Genomic DNA, 15,902 nt, shown 5'->3' with positions numbered 1-15,902 from the left:
TGGTTTTGTTTAGAAGCGTGTAGCATTTATCTACTTTTTCACAGGTCCTTATATTCAAAGCCAAATACCGGAAAAGGCTGAATAAAATGCATCGCCCGGATGCGCTCACTGGTTGCAAAAGTTGTGAGCTGCGTGGGTGTTTTTTTTTCCCTGCAAACACTTGTGTTTAGAAGTGGGTATATAAATAGAAAAAAAATGGTTTAGAAGTGAGTATGGTTTACGAGAGGTGGGCTACACACCCTTACCCACTTAATGTGGAAGTAGCCCCCCCCCGGGGGGGCCTAATCCCTGCCTGATCGGACTCCCGAAACCACCCCTCTTCATTTATTATTATTAATTTAAAACGTGTAAATAACTAGTAGTGTTGAGGAATCTTCAAATTTAGCTAAAATATCACAGCCTGAATTATTAGACATTCTACAAATTCATGTTCAATATTGAACATTAAAGGTCTTTAAAGTGCGCCGCCAAAGTCGTGGCACATACATTGTATGTCCATGCTTTGTATAGGCTAGTACGTCGCATGGGGCCCCAAATCGAACGCGGCGCATCGCTACGACCGTGAAGGTTTGAATACGATTTATTTATTTTATTTTGAGACGTGCCAACATAGTTTTGCTAATTTGTGGCACTTTTATGTAAAAGGTGGCGGTCGGTATTACCAGGTTTTTGCACACGTGGTATCAATGTCCGAGTACGTTATACGGAGGGCAATTTTATACAGGCTCGTTCGCATACTAATACACCCAAGCTTGATATTTTGTGCATATTCACTGGGTTTTAAATTTACGAACGTGCCAGTGAAACAATGAGTTCTATTATTTTTTTTACATGTTCCGGTGTATTTAACCTATTAGCGAAAATAGCGAAATTAAGACCATGCGACTTATTCTTAGAAGTACACCACCTCTTTCCACTCATGCTATGTATAAACCGCTTAAATCGTTTAAGCCATATTTACAAGGCAACCCATTACTTAACCCCAGCTTACATTAGTAGTACGCTCCAGAGCTATATTCCGTCTCGGGTTTTTCGTTTTTCCAATTAAAAACTATTAAAAGTACCGAGGATCGGAACTATGCTAAGAAACGACTTGCGATTGTCTTCATTTGATCTTGAAAGTTTTCACAGCCCGCTACTGGTGGCTGGTGCGTACCGACTGATTTCAGGTCAACCCACCGAAGTGTACGTTGTTTATTTCACTAAATTGTCATTTGATCGATACAATAGAATACAATAAAATCGAGTTCAAATAAATAACATAAAACAATTATCAGATTCAATAAAATCAAAACTATGCATCTTCATTCTGGAATGATCAACGAAATAAATCAAGCGTTAAAAATGGGGAGGGAAATAAGCTAAGAACGTACAAGGTATTCAAAAAAGATTTTGTATTTAGACAACATCATTGATTTCAATTAGTACTAAATCTACGGAAAATGTTATCAAGATTTCGACTAAGTGATCACACTCTAGAAATATAATTAGGTTGCGGAAAAAATGATGTGATAGAGGCTGAGATGCATTTCATTCTGGAATGTACATGTTTTAAAATTGAAAGACAATCTTTATTTCTAGAGTGTAACATTACTAATAAAAACGCAGGCAAGCAAAAATGGAGATGTTTTTCTTAAAATAATGAAGCATGACCTTGCCCTCTCCAAATTGTTCCGCACTTGCACCTTTGTTGCGCGAAAATATTATGCCCCCTCCGCCAACGGCGCTCCCGCTACAGCGTAATTATGCATGTCAAATATAGTACAAATTTGAGTAAGTAAGTGTAAAATGTTTAATTTGAATTCGTTGAAATACAAGTTTTACCATTTACAGAAAAAAATAAAATAAAAATAACGGTTCTCTTCACTACGTCAATTTGTGTCGTTATCGACACATTTTCTCGCTGTATAAAGCCCACTAAACTGCGTCCGAATGAACAATATACAAACCCTCGATTTCTATACGCCCTTGTGTGGGCCCTTTGTCCTTGAACTCAAATATACTTGATGTATTCGCTATTTTTTTTCGCGGGAAATGCTTTTGCTTGATAACATGGTTCAATAACCAAGTAGTTTCCGTTTTAGTACCCCCTCGGGCATGCTTTCTACCGAATATACAATGTGCCCTCTATATTGGGAAAGAAGAGAGATATTCTTCTTACTAATAAAATATAAATAAAACATTAAAAATTGCGTTTATCCGGTTCGGAAAAAATACTATTGGATAAATTTATTAGCATTTTGATTGGTTTCCGTTGAGGTACTAACAATAAACGGAAGAGCCAAACAGTCATCTAGTGCCACTTTGTTTACGCGGATGCATACACATTTCTGCAGTATGTGATTACGCTGGTAGTATTACTCCACGTATCGCACTGAACAGCAATTCGATGTGAAGTTTTTTTTTATCTGCAAAACTTACTCCAATGTTCGGTTATTTATGGCGAACCAACCTTCAGACCTCGGATCGTGGATGATATTCCTTTTCTCTATACTGCTATACTCAGGTAGGTTGCTCTGTGATCGCGATTTTCGCCGGTTTCAGTACGTATTTAATACGGAATGTCTGCGCTTGCATTTCAGGTCCTATTAAAACATGATGGCGAAAATTGGCCTCGTTCGAGTTCGGCTCTTGTTTACAGATGTTCGCTGTGACATTGGGCACGGTTTCAGCTCGAACGTGTTATTATTGACGCGGTATCTTAGCCGATCTCGGCTTATTGCCAATGGAAACCCCTTCATGTGTTAATGGGTATAATGCTTCGAACCGCCGTTAAAATTTAAGGCAACTTGTATGGCCGCGATGTTGTCCTGCAATCTCAAGTTCAGGGGGCGTACTGGCAATCGGGCCGAAGCTGGCATTGAAACGTTTGATTGGACTACTCCCTGAAACTGAAACAACGCGCTGCTATTGTCTTGAACTTTTTCATTCTCTGCAAATAACGGAATGTTACTACAATTTTTTAGTAGTAGGTGATCGTTCTGTTAGTGCATGTCATTCATTTGCGGTGACCGGCCGCCATGAAATAAACAACACTCGATACAACGTGAACCGTCGTTGGTTGATCGTATTCGCCGCACAGTCGGGTGCGCATCGTTTCGCACATTGCACATCTCAGATAGGTGTACTAGTTTAACGAAAACGAAATCAGTTATGGTACACTCGTCGAAAGACTCTGCTTCAAAAACAAAACAAAACAAAAACAAACCCAAAACACGCTCGATGGTGTGATTAATAGCGGCTTGTTTGACCCTTAACAAATGCTCCCACCTCCCCTTTGAACCATTGACATGGAGACGAAGCGAATACTCGTAAGCGTGGGTACAGTTTCTAACACTGATCACCATTCTTTGGATCACAATAAATCGTGAACTTGCATCCACTATACATTATGGAATACAGGTTACAACTGGAATTGTATTTTGCGATAGAGTGTGTACATCAGTCTGTCCGCTACTACCGTGTTAATGACACTCAACTTGCACTGCAAGTAGGTTACATGAGTCACGTACACACAGTTTTTTTGGACAAGACAACCACCATGGCAATTATGGAAGCCCAGACTTCCCACTTGATCTTTTACTTGTTCTTATTGTCGTTTTAAACCCTATTCGATTTACCTTGGCGTTGCTTTCTCTTTTTTTTGCCGATCGATCGGGTACATTGTTTGCTTTTTGAAAATGAAACTGTTTACACATTCCGTGTGCAAATCTCACAATACTTCGCTTATTGTCATTTAAACTTTTTTTTTTATTTACTATTTTGGTAACCTCTCCTGCATGTTTGGTTTCAGTTGTTTTATTAAAATCTGCTCACTTTATTGTTTTAGGTTTGTCCTCCACAGAAGAGTTGAGATTTACAGTAGAGCCTAAGAATGTGATTGTTGTAAAAGATCGCCCATTTATATGGGACTGTCAAGCTGAAGGGGAGGCGCCAATAAATATAACTTGGAAAAAAAACGGGCAGATAATTGAAAACAATGAACGTCACAATGTTCTCAGGAATGGATCACTTTTTTTTGTGCGGATTGAGCGCAAGAAAACAAAAATAACTGACGAAGGACAGTATGAATGTGTTGCAAGAAATGGAGATGGGGCCATCACCGCCATAGCTGACTTGCAAGTGGCTAGTGAGTACTATTCACACTTTTTTGTTTGTTTGTTTATTTTCCTCAAAAGAGAAACCATGTCATCACCACTGCTTGGCAGTTATATGTAAATTAGGAAAGTAAACTGATTTGTAATCATTAATGTGAAGAACAGGAAACTTAGGCGCATAACTATAGACAACAGCATGTGTTCTGTCCATTTTTCTCCTGCATAATTAAAATTTATAATTGGATTACCTTGGTTGAACAAAAGTCAGCACAACTGTAGTTGTGTTCACGTGTGCCGATAAATGGGGGGAGTTCGGGTAATTTGTCAATATTCAGTGGGCTAAACCTGTATTCTGTTCATATGTTGCAGAGATTTATATTTTAACTTTCATTTATTTAGGCACGTTACATATTACACATAATATAAACAAAAATGGCTGACCAAAACACTGTACCTCATGTTTCTGTTGGTTCTTTTTACAATGTACGTTTGAGATGGTTTAATGTTTAGAAAGATTATCATTGTGTCCATTATCACTTTTTAGTCGAGTGGATTCAGAATTTGAATTAGAAATAAACTGTCCAAATGAGACGGCCATTTCTCTCATGTTGCAGCATAAATCTTGTGACAATTCGTCCGTCAAAGTCAAAATGCTCTGGTTCAAATGCAAATTAATAATATTGTTTTTTTGTTGTTGACCAAGTATTGCCGTGCTCACTGTTTGCTTGCACGTTGTCTGCAAGCTTGGAGTATATTCAGCTAATAGCATTTGGTGCACTGTTAGAAGGTGACCGTGTGTTTTTCAACAGTGGGTTAAAGGAACTCTGGGTCCAGTTCTGTGAACACCCTATGTAGCTAAAAGGAAGCAAATTTTGTCTTTTGATTTGAAGTTCACCGACCCTAACTTTAATTTCCTGTTTTTTACTTGTCTTCATTAGCACTCTCATCATAGTAAACATTAATGAATGATGTCCAAACAATATTTTTTGTCATCGGTTATGTCAAATATAATAATAACATAAAAACCTTAGTTTCATCATAGTACATGTAGTGTGGTACTACAAACTATGTACATTCTAGTTAAAGAACTGTTCCATTGTTGACCTATCTAGTAGTCACTAATACAAAATAAATTAACATAACCCTGTTAAAATTTTAAAAACAAAATGTGTCATTTTTTTTAGATGACCCTATTTATGTGACTGACAGAAAATTCTTGATAAACAGGAGTTATAAAGAACTACCCTGATACTGCAATAAAAGAAATGCCTCGGTTTTCCATCCTTCTTTCCAGTCTAGGATACGATCACTATATACTTTCTTTTTATCCTAAAACCACACAATAGAGGAACTTCTGGGTGATGAAATTGTCAAATGGCTGGTCATTTTTTTGTTGTTTATTTAAATTATATCCTACCTGAAAATTGAAAGTTATTTTCATTTGTGATGAGTGTAGTTGTTTGTTATTAATTACATTTAAAATTTTAATTAATGAATTGACTACCAGGTGTTGACATGGTGTACATTAATTACTTGGAAAGATGGACATGCTTCCGTTTGTATTGAGTGAGTCTGTCAAATGAGTTTGTGCTTACAAGATTTGACAAGCCAAGTAGAATTACGGTAGACATAAGTTTCTGTGAAAAGTTTTTCAAGACAAAAGTTACAATGATTTTGTCACATCAGTTGAAACCCTACAAATATCTGTCATTGTGAATTTACTTTCTGGTGATTTTACAAGATTTAAAATTAACAAAAATGATTTCATGATTTTTTTCCTGACTCTCAATATTAAAGTGGGTTACTTTGAAAATGAACAACAGAAGTCATCAGGTCTTTTGTTTTGTCTTTTGTCAACATTATTTGATGGTGGACGATTATTTTGTTTTCTCTTGCTTTTGATCTGCACCAGCTGGGTAGAGCTGATACTGGAATATATTAGCGAATATCGTTGTAAACGTCACTATTTCTACCTTGTTTTTAAATCAAACAGTCATTTAATTTAAATTTGTATGCATTATGGATTTACTGGGCAAGGTAGTGAAATTCAGTAGTTGTTATCATTGTATACTCATGTTATCTCCAATATTTGTCCAAATGATCCGGATTCTCTCTGAATGGACTGGGTGTCTATAGCCTATATAATCAAAACTGAATATATATATAATTGAATTTTCATAAAATTATGTCAAGTCACAGGCCTTGAATTTCATTATCCTGAGGACATCCAATTTCAAGGGCAAAAGTTTTTAAAATTTTGAAAGAAATATTTGAAGTTCATGGATGTATTTAGATGTGGCAATCTAGGCAACCGTCTCCATGGTGTTTTTTGAATCTGGAACTTGTGCATCTGTTGCAAATATCATTAAAATAACATAACATGATATACCATTTTCTGTTCATTGTGAAATTCGGTGTTCTGTGAGAATTCGTAAAAACCAGTCAAACAAAGGTCATAATAGCATAGTGGTGTCAACATATTGCATGAGATTTAGAAATATTTTTTTTTTGGTATTTCCACGTTTAAAATTGTGCTATATACACATTTGAAGGCCAATTTTGATGAAGTTGGGGTATCTCAATGCTATATTTCCAACTGAATATTCAAGTTCAAAATCAGATCGTTTGATTTTTGTGGCAGAGGTTCGATCTGCACCTTTCATGTATTATGCAAGATTTTGCACTGAACGAAAAATCGTCTATTGGATATACATATCAATGGCAAATGTTTTGTTTTTTATGATTTAATGCACTTTTTAATAACAAAAATATATAAATTGATAGCTTGACATTTTCTCTACCAGTTCCTTCTTTTCATCATAATTCACAAGATAGTTCCGTTTACGGTCTACATTTTCCTTCAAAAGATTGTGACAAAAATTGCCAAATTTTTTGAGTAAAAACTGAAAAATTACTCAAATTTTTACTTGGGTTCATTCATAGAAATATTGAAAAATATATATAAAAAAAAAGGTGCAGAAGAATTTGGGCGAGAACGTCAGGTGGTGAACAAAATATTTTTTTCATGTACTTACTTGATTCATAGGAGTCAAAACTCCTAACTATGTGATCTCTCTTCACAGCGATAAATTGGTAATTTATTGCCTTTCCCACAGACGAGATGTTGTTTGACTTCAGGAGAAACATTTTCCCCAGTCAAACATTCTCTTACACAGTTCCTCAAATTTTGGGTACTTTAAGAAATTCACAGAAACATGTATATTGTGAAACTATGTGTAAATTGGCTTAGTCAATCGTATATGATATAATCATATTGGGCATAAACCATTAAACTCTTCTATTGAATCTTAAATCAACACCAATAAATAGCTGTAGTAAAATTTATGTGTTTTCATTCATCAATGCTATCAATTTGAAGAAAACATAATAAACATAGGCTTAGAAATTTTAATTTGATTTATCATCTTTTCATCCTTTGATATTTACATGTATACATAAATTTAATCATGTCCTGATAGTGAACGTGATTGCTTTGTCACATCTTAACTATTTCACCACCAGATTTTTTAGCCCAAATTTTTTTACACTTTTTCCTTAAATTCTTTAATATTTCTGGAAATGAACCCTAATTTTAGAGCCAACAGACAAAATTTGAGTCAATTTTCAGTTTTTACTCCAAAAAAAATTAGCAATTTTTGTCCCAATACTCTGAAGGAAAGTGCAGACTATAACAGGACTATTTTGTGAATTTGTGATGAAAAAAGGGAACTGGTGGTGAAAAGGTTAAACAAACATTCTCAGAGAATATCTCATCAATTATTAAAAGTAACAACAACAAAAAACTCCCAGATCAGGGAAATGAAATTTGGTGATGGATGTAAATTTAAATTCGGCAATAAATTTGGTATATGCTTGATTGATTATTATTGGTACATACATCCAACTGGTAATGCTAATATACATTCTAGTTCTTTTCTCCTGTCTCTGCCCTACAGTGTTTAAATCAGCGTGGACATTATAATCATTTACATTTTTTTTTCAATATTTGTTCACTAATTTTAATGAATCCTAATTCAAAAATTTGATTTTAATTCCTTTTATTTTACAAAAAAAAGAGATGAATTTTTATTGAACATATCACAAACCACATGCAGAAACACAGTTACCTTACACCGGCCTTCCATGAATATATCAAGGTACAAGTTTAGTGTGCATTTAATTTTCGTGGCTTTAATTAAATCTTTTTGTGGAGTCTTAACTTTATGAATAACTTATTATACTTTTACAGGAGGTAAAATTATAATTTTAACTGTAACTAATTCCTAAGAATGATTGGTAAAATTTCTACACACTGACCAACTATAGTGAATATCACCCGTGACAAAGTGTTGTCTAAAAGTTGTGAGGGCAGTTTTCCCAATTTTAAAAATCATGCTACAGACTTTTTTTTTTTTATAAATCAGTATGTTTCATTTCATGTTGTTTTATATGATTTGAAAATGACTTTTTTTTAAGTGAGTTTTTTAATGTGATATTCATGTGATGAAATTTTTTTTTTTATTTGTTATTTTTCCGCTGTGCGGATTCCAAGCTGTAATCACAGATCCAGGAATTAACAAAAAACATGTGTGCACTAAATAGCATTGTGATTCCTTGAAAAAAATGTTGACGCCTGTATGTCGAAATAAATTATTGAGGGATGGATAGAAGAGAAATGTTATATATGCTCAGAAAATACTATTAGAAAAGTAGACCCAGTCAACACCACATATTTGAACTGTACATTTCAAGCGCGAGTCTTTAATACTCGTTGAATACCTGTCGAAACTTAAATGAATAGTGAGAATGAGAAATTCAAATGAAAGTAATCAATCTTGTTTTGTCAATTAAAAGGCATAACGTTTGTCATTTATCGGTCTCGCAGTCTTCGTCGGAAAACATCTGAAATGTGACTATTTGTAATCTGGTCCTAAGAGTACCGGTATATACGTCAACAATCGGTAATATGGGCTTAGAGAAACTTCCTATTGATGTCTTTGTACTGGTAAATACATTATGTATGTAACTATGTACTTTCAAAAAACTATTGTCATTTATTCTGTATCTGAGGTTAATAGGTCATTGCAAGTTGGAGTTGGACAATTCAATCTACCCACTATGTGTGGTCTATTAAGAGCAAGGGCAAGTTAAATCCATTCAATATTGTGTTGTTAAAGCACCAATTTTTCTGCTTCAAATACTTTCTGATATTTCTTGAAATTTATCGTTGCCTGTTTTCAATGATATGTAATTCGACAGTTTAGTTAAAGTATATTTAAATCAGGCTGAATTTGATACGTTAATAAAAAAAATGTCAACAAACAAACTACTCTCTGATTGGTCTAACTGATAGGTGTTAGAGATAGACAACCAATCAGACGCAGTCTTGTAAGTAGCTTCGGATTGATTTAAGTTTGGTTCCAACGTAACTAATTTTACCTCCAGTAGCTTTCAATCAATCTTCCTGACTGATGTATTACAGCAAGTCTCGGAAGTATTCGGGCAGCCAATATTGCAAACTCGCTAGCGAATTGGCTAACTGCTTGGGTTCTGAATAAACAGTTGGCTTTTGAATCTCGCTGACATCGACTCGTGACCGTGTCCACCCCAATACTTCTGAGACTTGCTGTAATGACATTATTGCGTGTTAAAATTTAAAGTAAACAACAAAATTCAGAAAGAAAAAAAAAAGTAACTTCAAATTTACCTGAAAGTTGTTATAATGTACCCTGCCAACTAGTACGATTTAGTTTAATCGGTGAATAATAAATAACAATATTTTATTCCCTGTTAACCCTCGCCAGTGGCAAATTTCTTTCATTTTAGCTCTGGCTACCATAAGTTAGATTAATTTTGGCAAGAAGCTAAGAGGAATCTCTAACCAAATATTCTGAGAAATGTTTATTATTTAAAAACAGGTTATCACCCACAGAAATTGTTTATCAAATAAGTGTTTGTTACATAAATATTGCCAAGTAAAATACATTTTGTGTTTCTGGTAACCATACCTACCAAAATATATTGCGAAATATGGAAAATTTAATTTATGCAAATACTTTAAATTTGGGTATTGTGTACTTCTTTTGACAAAGTAAATAATTCACTTAGTTGTATTTACCTTTTCACCACTAGTTCTATCTTTCCATCGCAAATTAACAAAATAGTCCTGTTTATAGTCTGCACTTTTCCTTCAGAAGATTGCGACAAAAATATCAAAATTTTTATGTAAAAAGTGAAAAATTCATCCAAATTTTGTCTGTTGGCTCCAAAATTAGTGTCCATTTCCAGAAATAATGAAGAATATATGAAAAAGTACAGGCAAACTTGGGCAAGAGAGTCTGGTGGTGAAAAGCTTAAGAAAATATATCATAAAAACTAACATGTCATTTTTCACATCTGTAAATATGGTTATGTTCTAACAAGTAACTTAAAGTACAAACTTATAAGTAAATAAATGGAACTACAACCTCTTAAGTACTTATCTAGTACTGTAAAATGACTAATTTTCACTGGGTTTAAATTTCACTGATTTACCATTTCAGGCATATTCAGTGGGTTTTAAATTCACGGTTTTATCATTTAGATAATGTGTTCTATGCTAAATTTTACATATTCACTGTGTTTTAATTTAGCGCATTTTCCAGTCAGCGAAATAAGCAAAATTAAAACCCAGTGAATAATTACCCCTTTATAGTATTATTGAACCCCTTACCAATAACACAAAATTTACGATTTTTTCGCTCGTTATCATTTAATCATGTGTGTTTAAATTAATGGATGAATCTGTCAGTGTTTTTCATATTGCCAAGTGGGGAAATAATTGATATTTTGCTAAAAAAAAAACGCAATGTAGTATTAACCACTGTAAATAAAACTATTTCATCCTTAGTGAAAACCCAGAAATTATACTTTTCATGATATTGTTTCTGAAGACTATAAAATCATCACTTTGATTTGTAATTTACGATAACTATCCTATAAAACTAGGAAAATACATCAGTTCATTGGTTGACCTTTACTGTGATTACGGTACTCACCCAAGAATGGGGTCAACTATAGAAAATACTCAGGTTACTTGCAGCTTAAACAATCTGATATGAAAGAACCAGATTTAAGGACAAAGAAAAAAACTTAACAAAAAAATAGTGTTGAAATACTAATTTAAATAAATTACATTAAATGTCAACTTAGTGCCATTGATGTGTACAATTGATATATAATGTATTGAGATTGTATGTTTTTTTTTTCTGTAGTTTGACCTATTTCTTTTTATCAGTCAAGGTCAGTTTATTTTAATGAATTATCCAGTAAATTCTCAACTATTGATTGACAACATAGTCATTGGCATAATCTTTAGAACAGCTGGAAAAATGTGTATTTCAAAACTGAGCTGTGTTATTGCGATGGTCGATGGTTGTGCAGGTGTTGTTAGGGAGGAAGGAGGTTTTACCACAGCATGCATTTGATTTTCAAATGGCAATCACTGCTGTTACATTTTTTTAGAAAAAAAGTCCAAGCGTATAATAAATCGTTTGTTAGACTGATGTGATGTGATATGATATTTGAACCATTACTTTGACTAAATTGAAATGAAATTTGTGAAGGAGGTAGTTTTAAATGTTGTAACCCCCCTAAAAAAATCGATGGTGATTTAACTGACTAAAACCTTTGTTCTTGTTCTTGTTCAGGAAGAATTAATTATATTTTTTTTTTTTGCTTTTTAAAGTGTTAACATTTATCTTATTCTGAACAACGTCACCATATTTTTTTTAACCAACATCTTTATGTACTTTTCTCTAATTTTATTCTTAACTGTTGGACATGTTGGACATAATTTTTAAGTGGTTGTTAAGCAAAATTATTCAATGGATCTTGTGTTTTGGATCCAAAAAAAATGTAGACAAAAAAAAAATGTAGTACAAATTATGCATGTATACATATGAAAGTTAGTGTTCAATAAGTTTATTAAGTGTTCCCTTCGCTTTTCTATGAATTTAAAACATACATATACTTCAAAAATAATCATCAAAATTTCCATATTACATAAGATCTGAAAGGTATAAAAATTTTCAAAAAAAAAAATAATCATCAAAATTTCGCATCTTTAATATCTGTATCCAGATTTTTTTTTCCCCATGTTTCGGTGCAAGATTGGTTTTGTTCATGTACCATGATGTGTTGTACTATTGAGTTTATAATTACAATACTCCTGTAAAATGTTGTATGACAATAGTCATCTGATCGATGTCCTCGCTGCCAGATTCTTAAACCCAATATCTTGTTAAACACTCCCCCTACCAGTGTACCTCGTTGGTCTTGTCACGTACGTCATGATAAAAACATGCCACGGCCGTATGCAACAAACAGTCCTGCTTATTAGCCTGTTCACCTTTTTCACCTTGTAAGTATATACCTCCTTGGCACCTTGCGAGAGGTCAGATCATTGTAGCTCTAAATTGCCTTTATTCATTTCCCTATTATCAATAATTTGCCAATTAATTTTCATCTTGAACTTGCTTTTGAAGACAACTTTTGTGATTTTTGCGCTCTCTATCCCAACAAAATGAACTTGATTTTGAACTTAATCAAACTGGTTGAAGTACACTTGAAGTAATCTGGACTGCATGGAATAAATTTGTAATGGTGATACCAACAATGGTAAAGTCATTATAATAAAAAAAAAAAATCCCAAGGTATTTATTATAGTGGCGTGAGAAAAGCAGAGGTCAAACCACTTCTCTTGGAGGTGTCTTTTGGACAATGGAAGTTTATTACCCAACTGTGGACAAACTGGTGTACTTTGCACTGGTTTTAGGTGCTAACCAATTCACAGCCAACATTGCATTGAGCTGTGTCCAAAGTGTTACTGTAACCGATCTGTTCACTGACACATGCCCACAATATTCATATTGTTAGATGCAATGTACTTAATTAGAAATTCTGTATGTTGTCATAGTTACTGTACATTATTGAAACATCAATGAAGTAACTTTTTAGCTCCGCTGTCGTAGAAGATACTCAAGTGAAACTGTTCATATGGTGTTTGTTTGTCATCTATAAGCAATTGTTCTTTTATTGCCTTGACACTGGATATACAAGTCAACTTCCATGACTTAAGAATATTAAAACCATAAAAAGTATAGATAAATAAACTACATAATATAAAACTGTTCCTGCTGGTCCTGGAAAATTGTTCACTCCACCTGGCTTAGAGTGCTAATTGTTGACAACTACAAAATGTTGTTTATAAATATTGTATAAATAATTGCAGTAGGAATGGACTCTTGTCACATACTACACACTGTGGTGGCGTGTATGTTTAGTGTGGCTCGTGAGAACGGGGTCAGTTTTTTTCTTTCATTCCTGACCACCCACATACCATATTCATCCTAGCAGAAATTTTAAATTACTATACACTGAGATTGGGCATAAGCAAAATAAAAACACCCTTGCTAAATTATTTCATCAAAATTGACTTTACTATAGTTTTTTCTTGAAAAGTTATCCAAATTAAAATGTTTGATCATCTATATTGTAAAATTCACCAAGGCAATTAGAGAATTTGACTGTCAGTTCTGTCTGGTTTTATGTAAGATTCAAAAATTGCAGTCCTTTTTTATTTGCGTATTTATTGTTGACTCCTGTGTGCAAAGCACATAATGGGAGTCTTTGCAGTTACCCTGTCTGAATGTGTGTCTGTAATAGAGCAAATATGGTTACATTCTGTTCTTTTCTGCCTTGTATAATATGACAGATGCTTCAACAATTTGAAAAACAGTTTTAAATCCTCTTGTAACATACTACCAGCATGCTGCACCAAAAAGATTGATGATTCATAGGTACGTGCAAAATCTGTGAATCTAAAAATACCAGAATCTGGTGTAAAAATGGAATAAAACAAAACATGCAAACTTGCAATATAGGTCGCTTTATATAGGCTGCTCGATACAGTTTTCCAAACCTGGTGAGTTTGAAGTGGACACAGAGGAGTTTCCATGTGTGACCACATTCTAATGAAGATGTATCAAAATAGTTGTATCTTTACAAATGTTTTATTTTTTCAAAATGTAGTTTGATTTGTTCATTACCTTAAAAAAAATCGCAAAATATGTTTTCTAATTGAACAGGTCGTGTTTTATTTTTCCTTCCATTGAGTCTTATGTATTTACTCTGTAATATACATATAGTAATCCCATGTTTATCTCAAAAATTACGTTTTTACCCCCAATCTTTTCCCCCCCACATTGTACAGCAGTATTAGACAACCTTAAAACATTATAATTATTTTTCTTAGTAATTGAACACCCCTGGCTAGAAATGGCTGACATTATAAAACCACCTTGATGTTTTTTTAATTAAAGGAAATATAACTAGTGACATCTTTAGGGTCTTTCAGTGTTTTGTTTGCATCTTTCACATTTTTGTTTTGAAATTTACCCCATTAACATTTTCTTCATTTATTTCACTTCTCACAAAAACGCATTCTAATTATTCAATTGCTAAAAAATAAAAATAACATTATCATTTTCTTAGTTTACACAACAAGCATGGAATATCAAAAGAACACAAGTACATGTACTATACTCATCTGGCCCAAGGTACTCAAGAAATTATCTAAATGACAATTACGTCTTTTTAGGAAAAATAAAATTGTCAAACAAAAGTTCAGTCATCACTATTAATCTCCACAAAATTTTTACAATCTGTTGCCGATGAAAAAAAATTATGGTTTGCGATTTTTGAAAGATAAAAAGTGTGGAAAAATTATTTAACAACATTCACACCATTACTAGGTCATGTTCAATTGTAATTTACTTGTTCACACCCAATTCACAATAGTCACAATAGACACTGTAATCATTTGAAGAATTGAAAGGATGTCCAATGACCAGGTTTCAGGATAAGTCTAATTTGGGGTGTTTCCGAAGGTATGGGCACTATGTCGAGCGTAACTTTCGAAAATAGAAATGCCTCGAAAGTGGTGGTGGGTGTTTAGTAGAGCATGGGAACAGTACCCGTACTATGTAAACAATATTTAATGAATTGATGGGATATATACATATGTTTATCATATCCATATCATATCCCATATTCCATCCCATATTCCATCTCCCATATCCCACCCCATTCCATATCCCATCTCCCATATCCCATCTCCCATATCCCATCCCCCATATCCCATGCCCCATATCCCATATTGTCACATGTGAGAAGGCTCCTAATTCTGTCAGATAATGATACTTATTTCTTGACTTAAATTACCATCTGAAAGAAGAAATGAAAGTGAGCAATAAACAGACCCCTTTGAAGGCCAATCAGGTAAAAGATCTTGTTAAAGAAAAAGAAAGAACCGGAGATGAATAACATTAATAACATTAATTATAGTAAAATTGAAAAAATTGCACACAATTTGAAAAAAAGTATGTAAATTAGCTAACAGGTAGATATTTCAATTCTGTTTAAAAAAACAGTAGTACACTTAAGCTTCAAATAATTTATAGCCCTTTCTTAATCATTTCAGAACACTATACACTAAATTGAAAGGTTGAGTTTTCTGCTGAATATAAATCTTGCAAGTCACTCTCTAGGTAATTTCTTGAGTCAATTTCAGTATTTTTTTTGGACACATCTGAATGAATGTGTAAATGATTGATTATTTACATCAAGGTTGATGACTCAAGAAAGTAACACCCATGTTTGTATTGTGAATACCTGGACCACTGCCAAGGTCAGTCTTTTTAATAAACTCCTTCAGCTGACCTCACAATTGTCATGGTAACTGTTGCTTAGAAACACCTACATCAT

At 33.6% G+C, this 15,902-nt stretch overlaps 1 protein-coding gene across 1 annotated transcript in view; it reads left to right on the top strand.

Moving 5' to 3' along the window:
• Positions 1-2,393: 2,393 nt before the first annotated feature.
• PRTG (protogenin) overlaps positions 2,394-15,902 on the top strand; it is an 83,506-nt gene continuing 69,997 nt past the window's right edge. The window contains 2 exon segments of the mRNA NM_001171244.1: positions 2,394-2,506; positions 3,830-4,129. Coding sequence (NP_001164715.1) covers positions 2,440-2,506; positions 3,830-4,129 — 367 coding nt within the window. The 5' untranslated portion in view covers positions 2,394-2,439.

The sequence above is a fragment of the Saccoglossus kowalevskii genome, chromosome 21, assembly GCF_978046115.1.
Source record: "Saccoglossus kowalevskii chromosome 21, keSacKowa6.1, whole genome shotgun sequence".
In the NCBI taxonomy this organism is placed as follows: domain Eukaryota; kingdom Metazoa; phylum Hemichordata; class Enteropneusta; family Harrimaniidae; genus Saccoglossus; species Saccoglossus kowalevskii.
Note: the sequence above shows the minus strand (reverse complement) of the source record. Positions and strands in the feature narration are given on the sequence as shown.